The sequence below is a fragment of the Embiotoca jacksoni genome, unplaced genomic scaffold, assembly GCF_022577435.1.
Source record: "Embiotoca jacksoni isolate LCO1_2020_lvr unplaced genomic scaffold, fEmbJac1.0.p SCAF_7, whole genome shotgun sequence".
In the NCBI taxonomy this organism is placed as follows: domain Eukaryota; kingdom Metazoa; phylum Chordata; class Actinopteri; family Embiotocidae; genus Embiotoca; species Embiotoca jacksoni.
The window spans coordinates 1,128,479-1,148,492 of record NW_027185425.1 but is presented as its reverse complement, the minus strand read 5'-3'; the positions used below and the strand labels follow the sequence as shown (position 1 = coordinate 1,148,492).

At 38.7% G+C, this 20,014-nt stretch overlaps 2 protein-coding genes and 1 long non-coding RNA gene across 6 annotated transcripts; 1 reads left to right on the top strand and 2 right to left on the bottom strand.

Annotated features, from left to right (window-relative positions):
* Positions 1–381: 381 nt before the first annotated feature.
* Positions 382–19,906, bottom strand: LOC138214801 (hepatic lectin-like). Of its 4 annotated transcripts, none has more exons than XM_069176616.1 (8): positions 19,737–19,906; positions 19,515–19,592; positions 18,163–18,240; positions 16,842–16,955; positions 16,370–16,438; positions 1,277–1,428; positions 1,059–1,183; positions 382–971 (listed from the first exon to the last, which is right to left on the bottom strand). In XM_069176616.1, exons 1-8 carry the CDS (start codon positions 19,798–19,800, stop codon positions 797–799), a joined length of 855 nt encoding a protein of 284 aa, XP_069032717.1. In that variant the 5' UTR covers positions 19,801–19,906; the 3' UTR covers positions 382–796. The 4 variants fall into 4 exon arrangements, with proteins under 4 accessions (XP_069032717.1, XP_069032718.1, XP_069032716.1 ...); XM_069176615.1 differs by lacking the exons at positions 382–971; positions 1,059–1,183; positions 1,277–1,428 and adding exons at positions 15,135–15,724; positions 15,812–15,936; positions 16,030–16,181 and having other exon boundaries at positions 19,737–19,901; XM_069176617.1 differs by lacking the exons at positions 16,370–16,438; positions 16,842–16,955; positions 18,163–18,240; positions 19,515–19,592; positions 19,737–19,906 and adding exons at positions 1,672–1,737; positions 2,207–2,284; positions 3,125–3,247; positions 3,923–4,149.
* On the top strand, positions 4,143–10,721 carry LOC138214804 (uncharacterized). The gene is made up of 3 exons (XR_011179650.1): positions 4,143–4,224; positions 6,284–6,331; positions 10,651–10,721. It is a non-coding gene; the product is annotated as an uncharacterized lncRNA (long non-coding RNA).
* On the bottom strand, positions 7,413–14,265 carry LOC138214802 (CD209 antigen-like protein C). Its single transcript, XM_069176619.1, has 7 exons — positions 14,207–14,265; positions 13,994–14,068; positions 10,549–10,671; positions 10,100–10,177; positions 8,308–8,459; positions 8,090–8,214; positions 7,413–8,002 (listed from the first exon to the last, which is right to left on the bottom strand). Exons 2-7 carry the CDS (start codon positions 14,019–14,021, stop codon positions 7,828–7,830), a joined length of 681 nt encoding a protein of 226 aa, XP_069032720.1. The 5' UTR covers positions 14,022–14,068; positions 14,207–14,265; the 3' UTR covers positions 7,413–7,827.
* Positions 19,907–20,014: the final 108 nt, after the last annotated feature.

Here is a 20,014-nt window from a genome sequence, read left to right as displayed (position 1 = left end):
AAATAATCCCGTCATTAATTAGATATTTGGTCTCAAAAGCGGTATGTTTTGGGGCGTGTCTGATTGATTGACAGGCCTGTGGTGCAGTCAGGTTTGATCCTCCCCAGCTCGTCCAAACATGGTCCCTTTTAGCTGAAATGCTGAACTCGAGACACATTGTGTCTTAATTTATGGAATCAAATATCCAACTTCAAAATGATGATGGCTAAATGACAGGGAGAGACTGACAAATGTTTTGTAACGTTTTGAATTGACATAAACAGTCCTCATGTCAGCATATTTTTAGTACTAACAGAACCCCATAAATCTGAACTTCTTTTTTCGGGAAATTGTTTTTGCAAATGTTTAAAAGTTGAAAACAAAGAGAGGAAACCAGACAGTTTAATTGTTTAATATATTTCATCAGGGAATCCGCTGGTTAAACACATGTAATGAGAACATGAAGCCTTCTTATGCTACTGTACATGTGATTCCTACCTGACATACTTCCACAAAGCTGTATTTTAAAGTCCCATTCATTCATCAAATTTGAGTTTATGAAAATCATCTTACGGCACAAACACAGAGCTGACTTGTTGCAGGAGACCTTTGTTGTGACTTTTTCTTCAGTATGACAACAGTTCACTTAAATACACCACATAAAGCAAAGCAGGAGACACGTTGTGATTTCTCTCAACATGTCTGCAGGGCATCTTTAAATGTGTGAGTCCTCACATTGTTTTCGCTTCACCTTAATAAAAATAGCATCACTCCACCTTCTCCATCCTGTACTGAGTTTTATAGACTGAACTGAATTTCAGACGGACACAGCGCTTTTCTCACAAATACGTCTGTGAGGTATTTTGCAGGATTTATCAAACCAACACATCAGGTCATGAGATCCATCTTTCTCTCCCATCCTCACACAGTCTTCTCCTTCAGGATTTTCTACGTTCCAGTTGTCCGGCTCCCTTTTGTACCAGAAAGTCAAACTGCAAGAGGAAGAAAAGAAAAGACGGGTTCAATAAAAATGGATAACTTTGATATAATGGACTGAAATGTTTTCACAACAGTCAAACCTTGTGTCCAGCGGTGAACCGTCCACCCACAACCATCTGCCCTCTTCCTTTGAGTCCGTCAGTCCGATCCAGAACTTGTCCTCGGGTTCCATCATTTGGTCTCTCAGTCGTCTCGCCAGGAATTCCTGAGTTGGAAGAGCTGATTAAAACTTTTCTGTGCTGAGATGAAGAAACATACGGATGTGATGGAAGATGTGAGAACCTGCAGTGTTTCTTACCTGCTCATCTCTGCTGTCTATCTTCACCAGGTCTCCTCCTTCAAATATACATTCCTGTCTGCTAACTTGCCAGGTTAATTTATTGATGGAGAAATAATAACACTGTCCTCCATGATGCTCCCAGCCTTCATCACACGGCCCACTTGTCCTGTCTTGGAAGAGATCACAGCAAACACTTCAGTCAGTCAGCTGGAAGAAATCACTGTTAATATCTGTGTAAGTTGGAAGCAGCAGCAGTTTTGTTACAGAGTTAAAGTTTGTGACTTTTTAATTGATCAGTTGAGATAATGAGAAAAGGATTTCTCTCCCACAGGTGCAGCATACTGCTCTAGAACAAGACAGCAGTGTGCTGTCAGTCCATCAATGTTTCACTGTCTAAAAGACCAAATCCCTACCTTCCTTAGTTAAATCTTCAGGAGGTTTCTGGCTCCAAGGCTGCACCGTGCTGCCTGGTTTTATTCCTGTTAGGAAAGAATATAAAAAGATTTGACTTTCGTCAGTCTTATTAGCGTACCAATGAAAACTCACTATTACTATTCGTCACACTTCTTATACTGATGAGAACAGATAGATTTTTGTTTCATGAAGTATTTCTCAAAGGCTTTATTCCCATTTCGGGACACATCAAAGTTCAGCAGCTGCATTGACAAACTCAAAACTGTATCAGGAATCTTCTAGTTCATGTCTTTATTTCAGAACCTCTGCAGAGAAGCAACAAAACATTTTCAATCTGCGGTCACAGATGTTGAACACAAACAAGATCAAACCGATTCAAATCAGTTGTCTCTCATCTGTTGTAAATAAACCAAATACGGTTGTAAACAATCTAGATTTGAATCCAAAAAGAGTCGACAGTTAAAGTGACCTGAATCGCTGAATAAGACTTTTGAGACAAACCTTCAGGACAGTTTCAAACCCCATCGGTCTTACCTGTGAGATTTTTCCTCTGAGCTTCATTCTCCTCTGTTAACATTTGGAGATTTTTCTTCATCAGCCAGTAAACAAACGCTAATTAAATACAAGAAAGGAGTTCAGGTCAGATTAAGTCAAATTGATGACGTATGTATAAACTTTACTGGATTTAAAGTTCAAAAAAGAACAAAACCGAAACATTTTGTTCATTTCATCTCATTTTGGCTGATATTACTAAAGTTTTCCAAAATAAAATAAAGTCTGATATGATAAGAAAAGTCCTGGTCTGTTGTGTGTTGTAATGTGAGGACTTGATAAAACGGAGACAAGGTGCAGATCGGGGCACAGCGGCCTCAACAACCACTACGGTGCTTCATAAAGTTAAAAGCAAAGCCTGAAGAGACTTACGCTGGCACACAAGGCTGACTGATGTTCAAATGTATATCAAGTCCAGTCTTTGATTTTTATGAAATTTGAAATAAATTCCAAAACCATGTGTTTCATTCATAATTATGGATATTGAGTGTCGACTAAAAGGGCAAATACCAGGTTTTTTTGCCAGTTAAAGCGTACAAAAAGTGACTTACTTTTACTTTATAAAGCGACTATATATTCTTTGTATAAAAATCCTTGTTTTATACCATTACCGTCAACATTTTTCCTGCTCATGTAATTTACAACCCTTTTTTGAAAATTTGGGACCAAATAATTTTTTTTAATTTTTTTCATAAAATAGTAAAATTTCTAAGATTCATCATTTAATATGTTGTGTTTTGTCTTTTTTCAATTACATGGGTTTACTTGATTTTCATTTGTACTCTGTTTTTATTTACATTTTACACAGCGTCCCAACTTCTTTGTTAACTGATTTTTACTGTAAATTAGCAACTTGATTGTTTTTGATGTTAAACTGCATCAATAAAACTACAAACTTACAGAGCCGGTAAATAACAATGAGAGCGGCTGCCAGGAGAGCACAGAGAACCAGCAGGGCCACTCTCTCCGATCTGACCTTTGACCTTCTCTTTGATTTTGCAGGTTGAGATTCAGGAGCTTCAACTGGAGAATGACAAGAACAACTGTGCATCATCTCAACAAATTAAACAAACACATAAAAGTCTGGTCCTGCACGAATCAGTGTGTCCTTCGTTAAACTCTGTTATAAAACATGCTTTCAAAAAGGTTTTTCTATTAAGGACAGGAAAACCACTTATCAGTTAACTTAAATCATATTTAAGTGTTTATTATTTTACAGTATTTATCAGATACAACAACAGTCAGAAATTTCTAATGCTGCCAACTGTGAGCTGCATTAGAACAACAGGAAACTTGAGGTTAGTTTGGTACATCATCTATCACATATATGTCAAGCTCAAGGCCCGCGGGCCACATCCGGCCCAGCGTGCAATTATATCCGGCCCGCGAGATCATTTTATATAGATCTATTATTATGGCCCAGCGATAAGAAGCGCTGATAATATACAAACTACAGATCCCATAATGCAGTGCTTCAGTTGCCTTTACGGACGCTCGGATACCCGGGAACCTTCCCACGTCAATCAAGTCAGCTTCTGTTGCGCTCCAACTGGCTGCAACCCTGTTGAAAAGTTACTGCGATGCCCCTCACAATGGAGGAGAGAATGTAAGCCTGAGTAGAAATACGGTTGCTGATCGGATTTGTGAGATGGCCACTGATTTAAAAACACAACTGAGTGAGAGAAGCAAAGACTTTACTGCATTTTCTGTTGCTGTTGATGAAAGTACCGACACGACGGACACTGCACAGCTGGCCATCTTCATCCGTGGAGTGGACTCCAGTTTGCGTGTTACAGAGGAAATATCGGACATTAAATCGATGCATGGAACAACGACAGGAAAAGACATTTTTGAAAACGTATGTTAAAGCATAACTGACATGAAACTGTCCTGGGACAAACTTACTGGACTTCCAACAGACGGAGCACCGGCGATGTGCAGTGAAAACATTGGACTGGTGGGAAGGATGCGAGCAAAGATGCAGGAGGAGAACTGGATTGGTGAGTTAACAGCGTATCACTGCATCATACACCAGGAAATGCTGTGTGGTAAAGTCCTCAAAATGGAGCATGTAATGAAGACTGTAACGCAAACCGTAAACTTGATCCGAGCTGAAGGTTTAAATCACCGGCAATTTCAGTCTTTTATGCGGGAAATAGATTCCGAGTTTGCCGACATTCCTCATCATAGAGGTGCGTTGGCTGAGTCGGGGAAAAGTTCTCAATCGAGTTTTTGAGCTCATCAAGGAAATCTGTCAGTTCATGGACAGTAAAGGAAAAGACTCCACAGTTTTGCGGGGTGAAAAGTGGAAATGTGAGCTGGCGTTTCTGGCTGACATAACAGCTCATCTCAACGTCTTGAACCTTCATCTCCAGGGACGTGACCGCATCATCACTGACATGTACGATGCGGTGAAGGCATTTAAAGTGAAGCTGCTCTTATGGGAGACACAAATGCACCAGTCCAACTTGCCTCACTTCCCCTGTTGCCAAGTAATGTTGAACCAAGTTGGCGCAACGGTGTTCCCAAATACGCACTTTGCTGACAAACTGAGCGCACGACGCACTGAATTCGCACGACGCAACGGTGACTTTGAAGCACGAAAAATGAAGTTCGAGCTGCTTCGCAACCCGTTTGCCGTCGACGTGGAAACTGCTCCTGTACAGATTCAGATGGAGCTGATTGAGCTGCAGTGTAATGAGACACTAAAGGCAAAGTACGACACCGCAGGACCCGCACAGTTTATTCACTCCATTCCTGAAACAAAGCCCCAGCTCCGTCTGCATGCTGCTCAAACCTTGTGCATGTTTGGTCGCACATATCTGTGTGAGAAGCTGTTCTCAGTGATGAAGATGAACAAAACAGCACACAGGAGTCGTCTCACCGACGAACACCTGCAGTCCATCCTGAGGATCTCCACAACAGGAACTCACACCAAACCTAAACGATCTTATTGCCAAAAAAAGATGCCAAACATCCTGCTCTGACAAAATGGCATAAGAGCAAAGAAAAATGTTTTGATTTATTTTACTTAAAAGCACTATTTTTATTTATTTTTTTCAGGTTTTTTGTAGCATGTTCATATTTCTAACTTGTATAATTTTGACAGGATATATTTTTATGGAGAGCAAAATACTTTATTTTATTTAAAGTTTAAGTTGATTTATTCTGAAATAATATTCCTGTCTGTTTTATTCATATTTATGTTCAAACATGTAGTTTCAGTGTGTTCAATAAATGTTTATCCTGTTCGGCCTGCGACCTGAAGTTTGCTTTGAGTTTTGGCCCCTTGTGCAATTGAGTTTGACACCCCTGATCTATCAGATAGGAGTATGTGGAAATATCCTCCATTCTTATGGTCAGTTCTGCTTTTTCTACTTTTTAAGTCCTGTTTCTTTTTCATTTTAAACACTTGATTGTGTGTTTATTTCTGTCAGCCTGTCTGTCGGACTTTATTCCAACATAATTATAACTCATTACTGCTGCAAAAGAGGAGTCATGAACAAAGCTTCATAAATGAGGTTTAAATCTGTAAACGTTCGGCTAGAAAAAAATGTAAATGTTCATTATTTGTCAGATACAACAACAGTCAGAAGTTTCTCATGATTTCAACTGTGAGCTTTATGAGAACAACAGGAAACATGATGTTTGTTTTAGACACTTAGAGAATCAGATAACAACCTGTAAAAATACTCATACTTATCATCACTTCTTTATTTTTGCCTTTACGTCCTTATTTTTCCTCTTTTTAAACATGCGATTAAATGGTTTATTCTCTTTCTTTCTTTCTTTGTTTCTTTCTTTGTTTCTTTGTTTCTTTCTTTCTTTATTTCTTTCTTTCTTTCTTTCTTTCTTTCTTTCTCCCCATGAATAAGGTTTAAATGTTACAAATGTTGTATAGTTATGATACAACACTGCTAATGGCCTCAGGTTTTGTAAAACTATAATAAGTTGTATTATGCCAGTATAAACAGGTTATTAATGTTTGGAAATATATGTTGACTCTTCACCTTCTTGTTGATTTACTGTAACATTAATGTTTTCTTACCGTTGATGTAGCTCTCTGGACGGCTCATCACGACGAGGTTTCAGGATCCTGACTTCACGGTGAGTCCAACTGTCTCTGCAACACAAACACATTTATCCTTCAAACATTCATATCTTAATGAAACTTTGACAAATTTCAGAAAAAACATCCCTTCATGGTATTTATTTATTTCTGTTATATCTTTTAAAAGAAAATTCAAGCATCAACACTGACCATAAACGTTTCCTCACTTCTCTCTTTCGGCTCTTCAGAGACAAATTCAGCATGACAGCTTTATGTTTCATAACTTTCTGTCCAAAAAAAGTCTTCCTGTTAAATTTAAAGGATGTGGAGGATGTTTGGTCTCCAGTCTAGTTCCTCAAGGTTGAAAAACTGTTTTCATTTTCCTTTAATTTCAATAAAACTAGTTATTTACATTCTAAAAAGTTGAGGTCACAAATGATTTGTTGGTCCATTTTTGTTTAGTTTGACTTTAATGTCATCGATGTAAAATATTCAGGAGGCACAAATGAGGACTTGCTGCCCTCTTCTGGTCCTTTTATATTGTACATAAAAGTAGACACAGTGTCCAGGTCTGGTAAATAAAGGGTCTTAAACTGCAATACCACGGAGGGCCACTGGGGGTTGGCTCCAAAAAGGGCTGGGCTCCATTCAACTTCTATCATTAAATACAAAGTCAATCAATTTTTACAACAAGTCAGTTTGGTGTCGTTCACTAAAGTACACTCCTTCTTATCAGTTTTCCGGCTGTCTATCTGAAAATAATCCCGTCATTAATTCGATATTAGGTCTCAAAAAGCGGTATGTTTTGGGGCATGTCTGATTGATTGACAGGCCTGTGGTGCAGTCAGGTTTGATCCTCCCCAGCTCGTCCAAACATGGTCCCTTTTAGCTGAAATGCCGAACTCGAGACACATTGTGTCTTAATTTATGGAATCAAATATCCAACTTCAAAATGATGATGGCTAAATGACAGGGAGAGACTGACAAATGCTTTGTAACGTTTTGAATTGACATAAACAGTCCTCATGTCTGCATATTTTTAGCACTAACAGAACCCCATAAATCTGAACGTTTTTGTTCGGAAATTGTTTTTGCAAATGTTTAAAAGTTGAAAACAAAGAGAGGAAACCAGACAGTTTAATTGTTTAATATATTTCATCAGGGAATCCGCTGGTTAAACACATGTAATGAGAACATGAAGCCTTCTTATGCTACTGTACATGTGATTCCTACCTGACATACTTCCACAAAGCTGTATTTTAAAGTCCCATTCATTCATCAAATTTGAGTTTATGAAAATCATCTTACGGCACAAACACAGAGCTGACTTGTTGCAGGAGACCTTTGTTGTGACTCTTTCTTCAGTATGACAACAGTTCACTTAAATACACCACATAAAGCAAAGCAGGAGACACGTTGTGATTTCTCTCAACATGTCTGCAGGGCATCTTTAAATGTGTGAGTCCTCACATTGTTTTAACTTCACCTTCATAAAAATAGCATCACTCCACCTTCTCTATCCTGGACTGAGTTTTATAGACTGAACTGAATTTCAGACGGACACAGCGCTTTTCTCACAAATACGTCTGTGAGGTATTTTGCAGGATTTATCAAACCAACACATCAGGTCATGAGATCCATCTTTCTCTCCCATCCTCACACAGTCTTCTCCTTCAGGATTTTCTATATTCCAGTTGTTCGGCTCCCTTTTGTCCCAGAAAGTCAAACTGCAAGAGGAAGAAAAGGAAAGACGGGTTCAATAAAAATGGATAACTTTGATATAATGGACTGAAATGTTTTCACAACAGTCAAACCTTGTGTTCAGCGGTGAACCGCCCACCCACAACCATCTGCCCTCTTCCTTTGAGTCCGTCAGTCCGATCCAGAACCGGTCCGCGGGTTCCATCATTTGGTCTCTCAGTCGTCTCTCCAGGAATTCCTGAGTTGGAAGAGCTGATTAAAACTTTTCTGTGCTGAGATGAAGAAACATACGGATGTGATGGAAGATGTGAGAACCTGCAGTGTTTCTTACCTGCTCATCTCTGCTGTCTATCTTCACCAGGTCTCCTCCTTTATGTCCACATTCCTGTCTGCTATCTTCCCAAGGTGATTTATTGATGGAGAAATAATAACACTGTCCTCCATGATGCTCCCAGCCTTCATCACACTGCACACATGTCTTGTCTTGGAAGAGATCACAGCAAACACTTCAGTCAGTCAGTTGGAAGAAATCACTGTTAATATCTGTGTAAGTTGGAAGCAGCAGCAGTTTTGTTACAGAGTTAAAGTTTGTGACTTTTTAATTGATCAGTTGAGATAATGTGAAAAGGATTTCTCTCCCACAGGTGCAGCATACTGCTCTAGAACAAGACAGCAGTGTGCTGTCAGTCCATCAATGTTTCACTGTATAAAAGACCAAATCCCTAACTTCTTTAGTTTTACTTCAGGAGGTTTCTGGCTCCAAGGCTGCACCGTGCTGCCTGGTTTTATTCCTGTTAGGAAAGAATATAAAAAGATTTGACTTTCATCAATCTTATTAGCGTGCCAATGAAAACTCACTATTACTATTCGTCACACTTCTTATACTGATGAGAACAGATAGATTTTTGTTTCGTTAAGTATTTCTCAAAGGCTTTATTCCCATTTCAGGACACATCAAAGTTCAGCAGCTGCATTGACAAACTCAAAACGGTATCAGGAATCTTCTAGTTCATATATGTCAAGCTCAAGGCCCGCGGGCCACATCCGGCCCAGCGTACAATTACATCCGGCCCGCGAGATCATTTTATATAGATCTATTATTATGGCGCGGCGATATGAAGCGCTGATAATACACAAACTACAGATCCCATAATGCATTGCTTCAGTTGCCTTTACGGACGCTCGGATACCCGGGAACTTTCCCCACGTCAATCAAGTCAGCTTCTGTTGCGCTCCAACTGGCTGCAACCCTGTTGAAAAGTTATTGCGATGCCCCTCACAATGGAGAAGAGAAAAGTTGCTTCTGAAAACAGAGCTTTTCAAAACCGATGGGAGGCTGAGTACATGTTTACTGACATTGCCGGTAAATGTGTGTGTCATTTGTGGAGCTAATGTGGCTGTAATTAAGGAATTTAATCTACGACGGCACTACGAGACAAAACATCAGGAGCTGCAAAACCTGAATGCAGAGGAGAAGATACAGAGAGTAGAAGAGTTAAAGAAGACTCTGAGATTTCAGCAGACGTTTTTCACCAGAGCAAAATCCCAAAGTGAAGCTGCTGTGAAAGCAAGTTTTATTGTGGCAGAGGAGATCTGCCAAATCAGCCCGTCCATTTACCGAGGGAGAGTTTCTGAAGGGATGCATGATGAAGGTGTGCGATGTCTTGTGTCCAGAAAAAAAGCAGATGTTTGCAAATGTAAGCCTGAGTAGAAATACGGTTGCTGATCGGATTTGTGAGATGGCCACTGATTTAAAAACACAGTTGAGTGAGAGAAGCAAAGACTTTACTGCATTTTCTCTTGCTGTTGATGAAAGTACTGAAAGGGACGTGACCACATAATCACTGACATGTACGATGCGGTGAAGGCATTTAAAGTGAAGCTGCATTTAAAGTGAAGCTGCTGTAATGAAGCTGCTCTTATGGCGGTCACAGATGTCGAACACAAAGAAGATCAAACCGATTCAAATCAGTTGTCTCTCATCTGTTGAAAATAAACCAAATACGGTTGTAAACAATGTAGATTTGAATCCAAAAAGAGTCGACAGTTAAAGTGACCTGAATCGCTGAATAAGACTTTTGAGACTAAACCTTCAGGACAGTTTCAAACCCCATCGGTCTTACCTGTGAGATCTTTCCTCTGAGCTTCATTCTCCTCTGTTAACATTTGGAGATTTTTCTTCATCAGCCAGTTATCAAACGCTAATTAAATACAAGAAAGGAGTTCAGGTCAGATTAAGTCAAATTGATGATGTATTTTTAAACTTTACTCGATTTAAAGTTCAAAAAAGAACAAAACTGAAACATTTTGTAAATCCCATCATAACCCTCTTTCCAAAAAAGTTGGGACCAAAATATAAATGAGAATATTTTTAATGTTTCTCAGTTTCAACATTTAATATGTTGTGTTTTGTCTTTTTTCAATTACATGGGTTTACTTGATTTTCATTTGTATTCTGTTTTTATTTCCATTTTACACAGCGTCCCAACTTCTTTGTTAACTGATTTTTACTGTAAATTAGCAACTTGATTGTTTTTGATGTTAAACTGCATCAATAAAACTACAAACTTACAGAGCCGGTAAATAACAATGAGAGCGGCTGCCAGGAGAGCACCGAGAACCAGCAGGGCCACTCTCTCCGATCTGACCTTTGACCTTCTCTTTGGTTTTGCAGGTTGAGATTCAGGAGCTTCAACTGGAGAATGACAAGAACAACTGTGCATCATCTCAACAAATTAAACAAACCCATAAAAGTCTGGTCCTGCACGAATCAGTGTGTCCTTCGTTAAACTCTGTTATAAAACATGCTTTCAAAAAGGTTTTTCTATTAAGGACAGGAAAACCACTTATCAGTTAACTTAAATCATATTTAAGTGTTTATTATTTGACAGTATTTATCAGATACAACAACAGTCACAAGTTTCTAATGCTGCCAACTGTGAGCTGCATTAGAACAACAGGAAACAAGATATTTATTTTTGACACTTAGCGAATTGGACCTGTGAAAATATCACTTCCACATATCATCACTTCTTTATTTTTTGCCTTTATGTCTTCATTTTCCCTCGTTTTAAACACATGATTACATGGTTTATTATCTTTCTTTCTTTCTCCCCATGAATAAGGTTTAAATGTTACAAATGTTATATAGTTATGATACAACACTGCTAATGGCCTCATTACAACATACAACAACAGTCAGAAATTTCTAATGCTGCCAACTGTGAGCTGCATTAGAACAACAGGAAACTTGAGGTTAGTTTGGTACATCATCTATCACATATATGTCAAGCTCAAGGCCCGCGGGCCACATCCGGCCCAGCGTGCAATTATATCCGGCCCGCGAGATCATTTTATATAGATCTATTATTATGGCCCAGCGATAAGAAGCGCTGATAATATACAAACTACAGATCCCATAATGCAGTGCTTCAGTTGCCTTTACGGACGCTCGGATACCCGGGAACCTTCCCACGTCAATCAAGTCAGCTTCTGTTGCGCTCCAACTGGCTGCAACCCTGTTGAAAAGTTACTGCGATGCCCCTCACAATGGAGGAGAGAATGTAAGCCTGAGTAGAAATACGGTTGCTGATCGGATTTGTGAGATGGCCACTGATTTAAAAACACAGTTGAGTGAGAGAAGCAAAGACTTTACTGCATTTTCTGTTGCTGTTGATGAAAGTACCGACACGACGGACACTGCACAGCTGGCCATCTTCATCCGTGGAGTGGACTCCAGTTTGCGTGTTACAGAGGAAATATCGGACATTAAATCGATGCATGGAACAACGACAGGAAAAGACATTTTTGAAAACGTATGTTAAAGCATAACTGACATGAAACTGTCCTGGGACAAACTTACTGGACTTCCAACAGACGGAGCACCGGCGATGTGCAGTGAAAACATTGGACTGGTGGGAAGGATGCGAGCAAAGATGCAGGAGGAGAACTGGATTGGTGAGTTAACAGCGTATCACTGCATCATACACCAGGAAATGCTGTGTGGTAAAGTCCTCAAAATGGAGCATGTAATGAAGACTGGAACGCAAACCGTAAACTTGATCCGAGCTGAAGGTTTAAATCACCGGCAATTTCAGTCTTTTATGCGGGAAATAGATTCCGAGTTTGCCGACATTCCTCATCATAGAGGTGCGTTGGCTGAGTCGGGGAAAAGTTCTCAATCGAGTTTTTGAGCTCATCAAGGAAATCTGTCAGTTCATGGACAGTAAAGGAAAAGACTCCACAGTTTTGCGGGGTGAAAAGTGGAAATGTGAGCTGGCGTTTCTGGCTGACATAACAGCTCATCTCAACGTCTTGAACCTTCATCTCCAGGGACGTGACCGCATCATCACTGACATGTACGATGCGGTGAAGGCATTTAAAGTGAAGCTGCTCTTATGGGAGACACAAATGCACCAGTCCAACTTGCCTCACTTCCCCTGTTGCCAAGTAATGTTGAACCAAGTTGGCGCAACGGTGTTCCCAAATACGCACTTTGCTGACAAACTGAGCGCACGACGCACTGAATTCGCACGACGCAACGGTGACTTTGAAGCACGAAAAATGAAGTTCGAGCTGCTTCGCAACCCGTTTGCCGTCGACGTGGAAACTGCTCCTGTACAGATTCAGATGGAGCTGATTGAGCTGCAGTGTAATGAGACACTAAAGGCAAAGTACGACACCGCAGGACCCGCACAGTTTATTCACTCCATTCCTGAAACAAAGCCCCAGCTCCGTCTGCATGCTGCTCAAACCTTGTGCATGTTTGGTCGCACATATCTGTGTGAGAAGCTGTTCTCAGTGATGAAGATGAACAAAACAGCACACAGGAGTCGTCTCACCGACGAACACCTGCAGTCCATCCTGAGGATCTCCACAACAGGAACTCACACCAAACCTAAACGATCTTATTGCCAAAAAAAGATGCCAAACATCCTGCTCTGACAAAATGGCATAAGAGCAAAGAAAAATGTTTTGATTTATTTTACTTAAAAGCACTATTTTTATTTATTTTTTTCAGGTTTTTTGTAGCATGTTCATATTTCTAACTTGTATAATTTTGACAGGATATATTTTTATGGAGAGCAAAATACTTTATTTTATTTAAAGTTTAAGTTGATTTATTCTGAAATAATATTCCTGTCTGTTTTATTCATATTTATGTTCAAACATGTAGTTTCAGTGTGTTCAATAAATGTTTATCCTGTTCGGCCTGCGACCTGAAGTTTGCTTTGAGTTTTGGCCCCTTGTGCAATTGAGTTTGACACCCCTGATCTATCAGATAGGAGTATGTGGAAATATCCTCCATTCTTATGGTCAGTTCTGCTTTTTCTACTTTTTAAGTCCTGTTTCTTTTTCATTTTAAACACTTGATTGTGTGTTTATTTCTGTCAGCCTGTCTGTCGGACTTTATTCCAACATAATTATAACTCATTACTGCTGCAAAAGAGGAGTCATGAACAAAGCTTCATAAATGAGGTTTAAATCTGTAAACGTTCGGCTAGAAAAAAATGTAAATGTTCATTATTTGTCAGATACAACAACAGTCAGAAGTTTCTCATGATTTCAACTGTGAGCTTTATGAGAACAACAGGAAACATGATGTTTGTTTTAGACACTTAGAGAATCAGATAACAACCTGTAAAAATACTCATACTTATCATCACTTCTTTATTTTTGCCTTTACGTCCTCATTTTTCCTCTTTTTAAACATGCGATTAAATGGTTTATTCTCTTTCTTTCTTTCTTTGTTTCTTTCTTTGTTTCTTTGTTTCTTTGTTTCTTTCTTTCTTTATTTCTTTCTTTCTTTCTTTCTTTCTTTCTTTCTTTCTCCCCATGAATAAGGTTTAAATGTTACAAATGTTGTATAGTTATGATACAACACTGCTAATGGCCTCAGGTTTTGTAAAACTATAATAAGTTGTATTATGCCAGTATAAACAGGTTATTAATGTTTGGAAATATATGTTGACTCTTCACCTTCTTGTTGATTTACTGTAACATTAATGTTTTCTTACCGTTGATGTAGCTCTCTGGACGGCTCATCACGACGAGGTTTCAGGATCCTGACTTCACGGTGAGTCCAACTGTCTCTGCAACACAAACACATTTATCCTTCAAACATTCATATCTTAATGAAACTTTGACAAATTTCAGAAAAAACATCCCTTCATGGTATTTATTTATTTCTGTTATATCTTTTAAAAGAAAATTCAAGCATCAACACTGACCATAAACGTTTCCTCACTTCTCTCTTTCGGCTCTTCAGAGACAAATTCAGCATGACAGCTTTATGTTTCATAACTTTCTGTCCAAAAAAAGTCTTCATGTTAAATTTAAAGGATGTGGAGGAGGTTTGGTCTCCAGTCTAGTTCCTCAAGGTTGAAAAACTGTTTTCATTTTCCTTTAATTTCAATAAAACTAGTTATTTATATTCTAAAAAGTTGAGGTCACAAATGATTTGTTGGTCCACTTTTGTTTAGTTTGACTTTAATGTCATTGATGTAAAATATTCAGGAGGCACAAATGAGGACTTGCTGCCCTCTTCTGGTCCTTTTATATTGTACATAAAAGTAGACACAGTGTCCAAGTCTGGAAAATAAAGGGTCTTAAACTGCAATACCACGGAGGGCCACTGGGGGTTGGCTCCAAAAAGGGCTGCGGCTCCATTCAACTTCTATCATTAAATACAAAGTCAATCAATTTTTACAACAAGTCAGTTTGGTGTCGTTCACTAAAGTCACTCCTTCTTATCAGTTTTCCGGCTGTCTATCTGAAAATAATCCCGTCATTAATTAGATATTAGGTCTCAATAAGCGGTATGTTTTGGGGCATGTCTGATTGATTGACAGGCCTGTGGTGCAGTCAGGTTTGATCCTCCCCAGCTCGTCCAAACATGGTCCCTTTTAGCTGAAATGCCGAACTCGAAACACATTGTGTCTTAATTTATGGAATCAAATATCCAACTTCAAAATGATGATGGCTAAATGACAGGGAGAGACTGACAAATGTTTTGTAACGTTTTGAATTGACATAAACAGTCCTCATGTCTGCATATTTTTAGCACTAACAGAACCCCATAAATCTGAACTTCTTTTTTCGGGAAATTGTTTTTGCAAATGTTTAAAAGTTGAAAACAAAGAGAGGAAACCAGACAGTTTAATTGTTTAATATATTTCATCAGGGAATCCGCTGGTTAAACACATGTAATGAGAACATGAAGCCTTCTTATGCTACTGTACATGTGATTCCTACCTGACATACTTCCACAAAGCTGTATTTTAAAGTCCCATTCATTCATCAAATTTGAGTTTATGAAAATCATCTTACGGCACAAACACAGAGCTGACTTGTTGCAGGAGACCTTTGTTGTGACTCTTTCTTCAGTATGACAACAGTTCACTTAAATACACCACATAAAGCAAAGCAGGAGACACGTTGTGATTTCTCTCAACATGTCTGCAGGGCATCTTTAAATGTGTGAGTCCTCACATTGTTTTAACTTCACCTTCATAAAAATAGCATCACTCCACCTTCTCTGTCCTGTACTGAGTTTTATAGACTGAACTGAATTTCAGACAGACACAGCGCTTTTCTCACAAATACGTCTGTGAGGTATTTTGCAGGATTTATCAAACCAACACATCAGGTCACGACATCCATCTTTCTCTCCCATCCTCACACAGTCTTCTCCTTCAGAAGTTTCTACGTTCCAGTTGTCCGGCTCCCTTTCGCTCCAGAAAGTCAAACTGCAAGAGGAAGAAAAGAAAAGACCCGTTCAATAAAAATGGATAACTTTGATATAATGGACTGAAATGTTTTCACAACAGTCAAACCTTGTGTCCAGCGGTGAACCGCCCACCCACAACCATCTGCCCTCTTCCTTTGAGTCCGTCAGTCCGATCCAGAACTTGTCCTCGGGTTCCATCATTTGGTCTCTCAGTCGTCTCTCCAGGAATTCCTGAGTTGGAAGAGCTGATTAAAACTTTTCTGTGCTGAGATGAAGAAACATACGGATGTGATGGAAGACGTGAGAACCTGCAGTGTTTCTTACCTGCTCATCTCTGCTGTCTATCTTCACCAGGTCTCCTCCTTCAAATATACATTCCTGTCTGCTGACTTCCCAAGGTGATTTATTGATGGAGAAATAATAACACTGTCCTCCATGTTGCTCCCAGCCTTCATCACACTGCACACTTGTCTTGTCTTGGAAGAGATCACAGCAAACACTTCAGTCAGTCAGCTGGAAGAAATCACTGTTAATATTTGTGTGTGATTTGAAGGCTGCTTCTGTCCTGCAGCTACAATCTAACTGACTGTATCTGTCCGTCCAACATTATTTATTTTATCATCGTTATCAGAGCAATATGAGAATAACAAAATGCAGAACCTACTATTTTTTTCTGGAAGTGGCGTGGATGTAGGCTGTAGTGTGCTGCCTGGTTTTGTTTCACTGTTTGTAGCTACAAAAAAAAGGATAAAAAGATTAGAATTTTTGTTATTCCTCAAGATCTCAACAGAAAACTACCAAAAATCTTGTTTAAGCAAGTTTAATCCAACAAGCAGTGTTGCAGCCTTGTACCTGTGAGGCTTTTATTGAGGTCTTTGAGCATTTTCTTGGTTCTCATTCTGTCAAACGCTGATTTCAAAAATGTAAACGCAGAAAAAAATACCAAGTCCGTTTTGGCTAAACTAAAACTGATTTTGTGAACTGCATCAAATGTTTTTTAATAACTTTAACAGCTCTGAAAAAGTAAAGCCTATCAGCTGGAGTAAAACATATGAAACCAAAAGAAGAAAAATTTCTTTGAAATTCAATTGATTTCCACTTGTCCTTGTAAATTTTATATTTTCATTCAAACTCACTGGTGACAATGAGAGCAATGACAGCAGCTGCCAGGAGGACGCTGACAACCAGCAGGGCCGCTCTTTTTGCGGTGACATTTGATTTTCTGCTTGACGCAGCTTGCTGGGAACATGCTGAGCAGAGACAGAAAGGTAAACAAGGTTTTAAGATATGTGTGTAAATATGCACATCCTATAGGCACAATAACATGACCACAGAGTTTTGTTGCATCAGATTCCTTCAAAACACATATTCTTATTATCGCTGCATTCAAAAACCCCAAAAGAAAAGAAAAAAACATGTTATTCCACTCGAAAATAATAATAATAATCTGGCAATACTATAAACCTTTTGAACTTTTGTACCGCAGATGTTTGACTGTCACTGCTGTAACTTCATTTTATTTACAGGACACATCACACTTGGAGTTAAACATCATAGCCAACATGAGGCAGGACGGCACAGAAGAACAGGAAACATGTGGCTTGACACTCCGAGTAATGGACGACTTCAAGATTTTATGTACAAGACACTTCTTCATAGTCACTTCCTCATTGTTTTTGATCAACTTTGACTTCTTCTTTACTCCATTTTCCAGTGGAAAAAAACAACATTTCGTCACCCAGTCTTTGGCTTTCTTTTATTTCTTTTATTTTATTTAGCAGTTATTGTAACTGTAATCGAGCAGGAGAAATTGGAAAGAAGGATAAAACAGATTTGAAGTCGCCAGGCCTGATTTTTATCTTCTGAAAACGACATTATATTTCGAATAAGATGTGGTCACACATTCACCAGTCAAAAAATATTCTCTCTCTTTTCATTTATTATCAGTGTCTTCCTTATTTTTAACACTGAAATCTCCTGACTTTTCTGCATGTTTGCTCACAGTTTCCCTTTTACTACACCTCAAAGTCATCATTATTATCCATTATTTAATCTTAGACTGACAGTATCAAGTACATAACTAATAAACTTTCAACCTTCAAATGACTTTTAAGCTACAGAGAAATTATCCTCCCAATCCTTCAAATAGATATTGTGTGCAACAAAAGGTATCATAGCCACCATAAACCTTTAGTATGGAAACAACACATTTCCATAGTACTACAGGTTTAAGGTAGTTTTGATACATTTTGTTGCACAAAATATGCATTTTCTTTTTCCAGCTTCACTATATGCAGTTACATTTTGCTGTTCTGCTGTTTTGTTTAAACATTTAGTTTGACCAAAGAGCACATTTCCATAAAAAAATACCAACAGCATCGTCCAGTGGCTTTGTCTCATGAACAACCTTGACCGGAGGTCACAGATCACCTTCCTGTTTATGTTACTATTACCTACCAGGCAGCTCTGTGGACGACTGGGTTTTAAAAATCTTGACTTCAGAGTATGTGGTGTCGGCCGATGAGGAACCTCTCCCTGCAGGCACCAAACACAAAACATTAATTTGTGCTGACCTTCTGCTCGACGCACCTTGTTGGGAACATGCTGAGCAGAGACAGAAAGGTAAACAAGGTTTTAAGATTTGTGTGTAAATATGTACATCCTATAGGCACAATAACATGACCACAGAGTTTTGTTGCATCAGATTCCATCAAAACACATATTCTTATTATCGCTGCATTCAAAAACCCCAAAAGAAAAGAAAAAAGCATGTTATCCCACTCGAAAATAATAATAATCTGGCAATACTAAAAACCTTTTGAACTTTTGTACCGCAGATGTTTGACTGTCACTGCTGTAACTTCATTTTATTTACAGGACACATCACACTTGGAGTTAAACATCATAGCCAACATGAGGGAGGACGGCACAGAAGAACAGGAAACATGTGGTTTGACACTCCGAGTAATGGACGACTTCAAGATTTTATGTACAAGACACTTCTTCATAGTCACTTCCTCATTGTTTTTGTTCAACTTTGACTTCTTCTGTACTCCATTTTCCAGTGGAAAAAAAACAACATTTCGTCACCCAGTCTTTGGCTTTCTTTTATTTCTTTTATTTTATTTAGCAGTTATTGTAACTGTAATCGAGCAGGAGAAATTGGAAAGAAGGATAAAACAGATTTGAAGTCGCCAGGCCTGATTTTTATCTTCTGAAAACGACATTATATTTTGAATAAGATGTGGTCACACATTCACCAGTCAAAAAGTATTCTCTCTCTTTTCATTTATTATCAGTCTCTTCCTTATTTTTAACACTGAAATCTCCTGACTTTTCTGCATGTTTGCTCACAGTTTCCCTTTTACTACACCTCAAAGTCATCATTATTATCCATTATTTAATCTTAGACTGACAGTATCAAGTACATAACTAATAAACTTTCAACCTTCAAATGACTTTTAAGCTACAGAGAAATTATCCTCCCAATTCTTCAAATAGATATTGTGTGCAACAAAAGGTATCATAGCCACCATAAACCTTTAGTATGGAAACAACACATTTCCATAGTACTACAGGTTTAAGGCAGTTTTGATACATTTTGTTGCACAAAATATGCATTTTCTTTTTCCAGCTTCACTATATGCAGTTACATTTTGCTGTTCTGCTGTTTTGTTTAAACATTTAGTTTGACCAAAGAGCACATTTCCATAAAAAAATACCAACAGCATCGTCTGGTGGCTTTGTCTCATGAACAACCTTGACTGGAGATCACAGATCACCTTCCTGTTTATGTTACTATTACCTACCAGGCAGCTCTGTGGACGACTGGGTTTTAAAAATCTTGACTTCAGAGTATGTGGTGTCGGCCGATGAGGAACCTCTCCCTGCAGGCACCAAACACGAAACATTAATTTGTGCTGATCGCTGACAAAATGTGAGTTTAAGCATTTACTATATTCCTATTTCACTTAAACTCTCGTTGCAGTTTTTTATTTTTTTTAAATTTATAAATAGATGAATAGACTCACCATTGGCCTGTCCATTTGTTCTATTGAACTTCACATCAGAGTACAGTACATCAGCTTCAGTCATTTTCCGACAGTGTGACCATCAGTGAATCTGAAAGACAACTTGATTTCGGTCTGAAAAGTTAGTCACCACTTACAAATATACTTCCTGACAATGGTGAGGGCGGATTTAAGCGTTCATTTCCTCAAAGTCTGATTTTCAAAAGAAGAAAAAAATACTTCCTTTTTGTTTAGATAAAATTATGTTCTTCAACAGCGTCACAGACAAATGAGCTGTG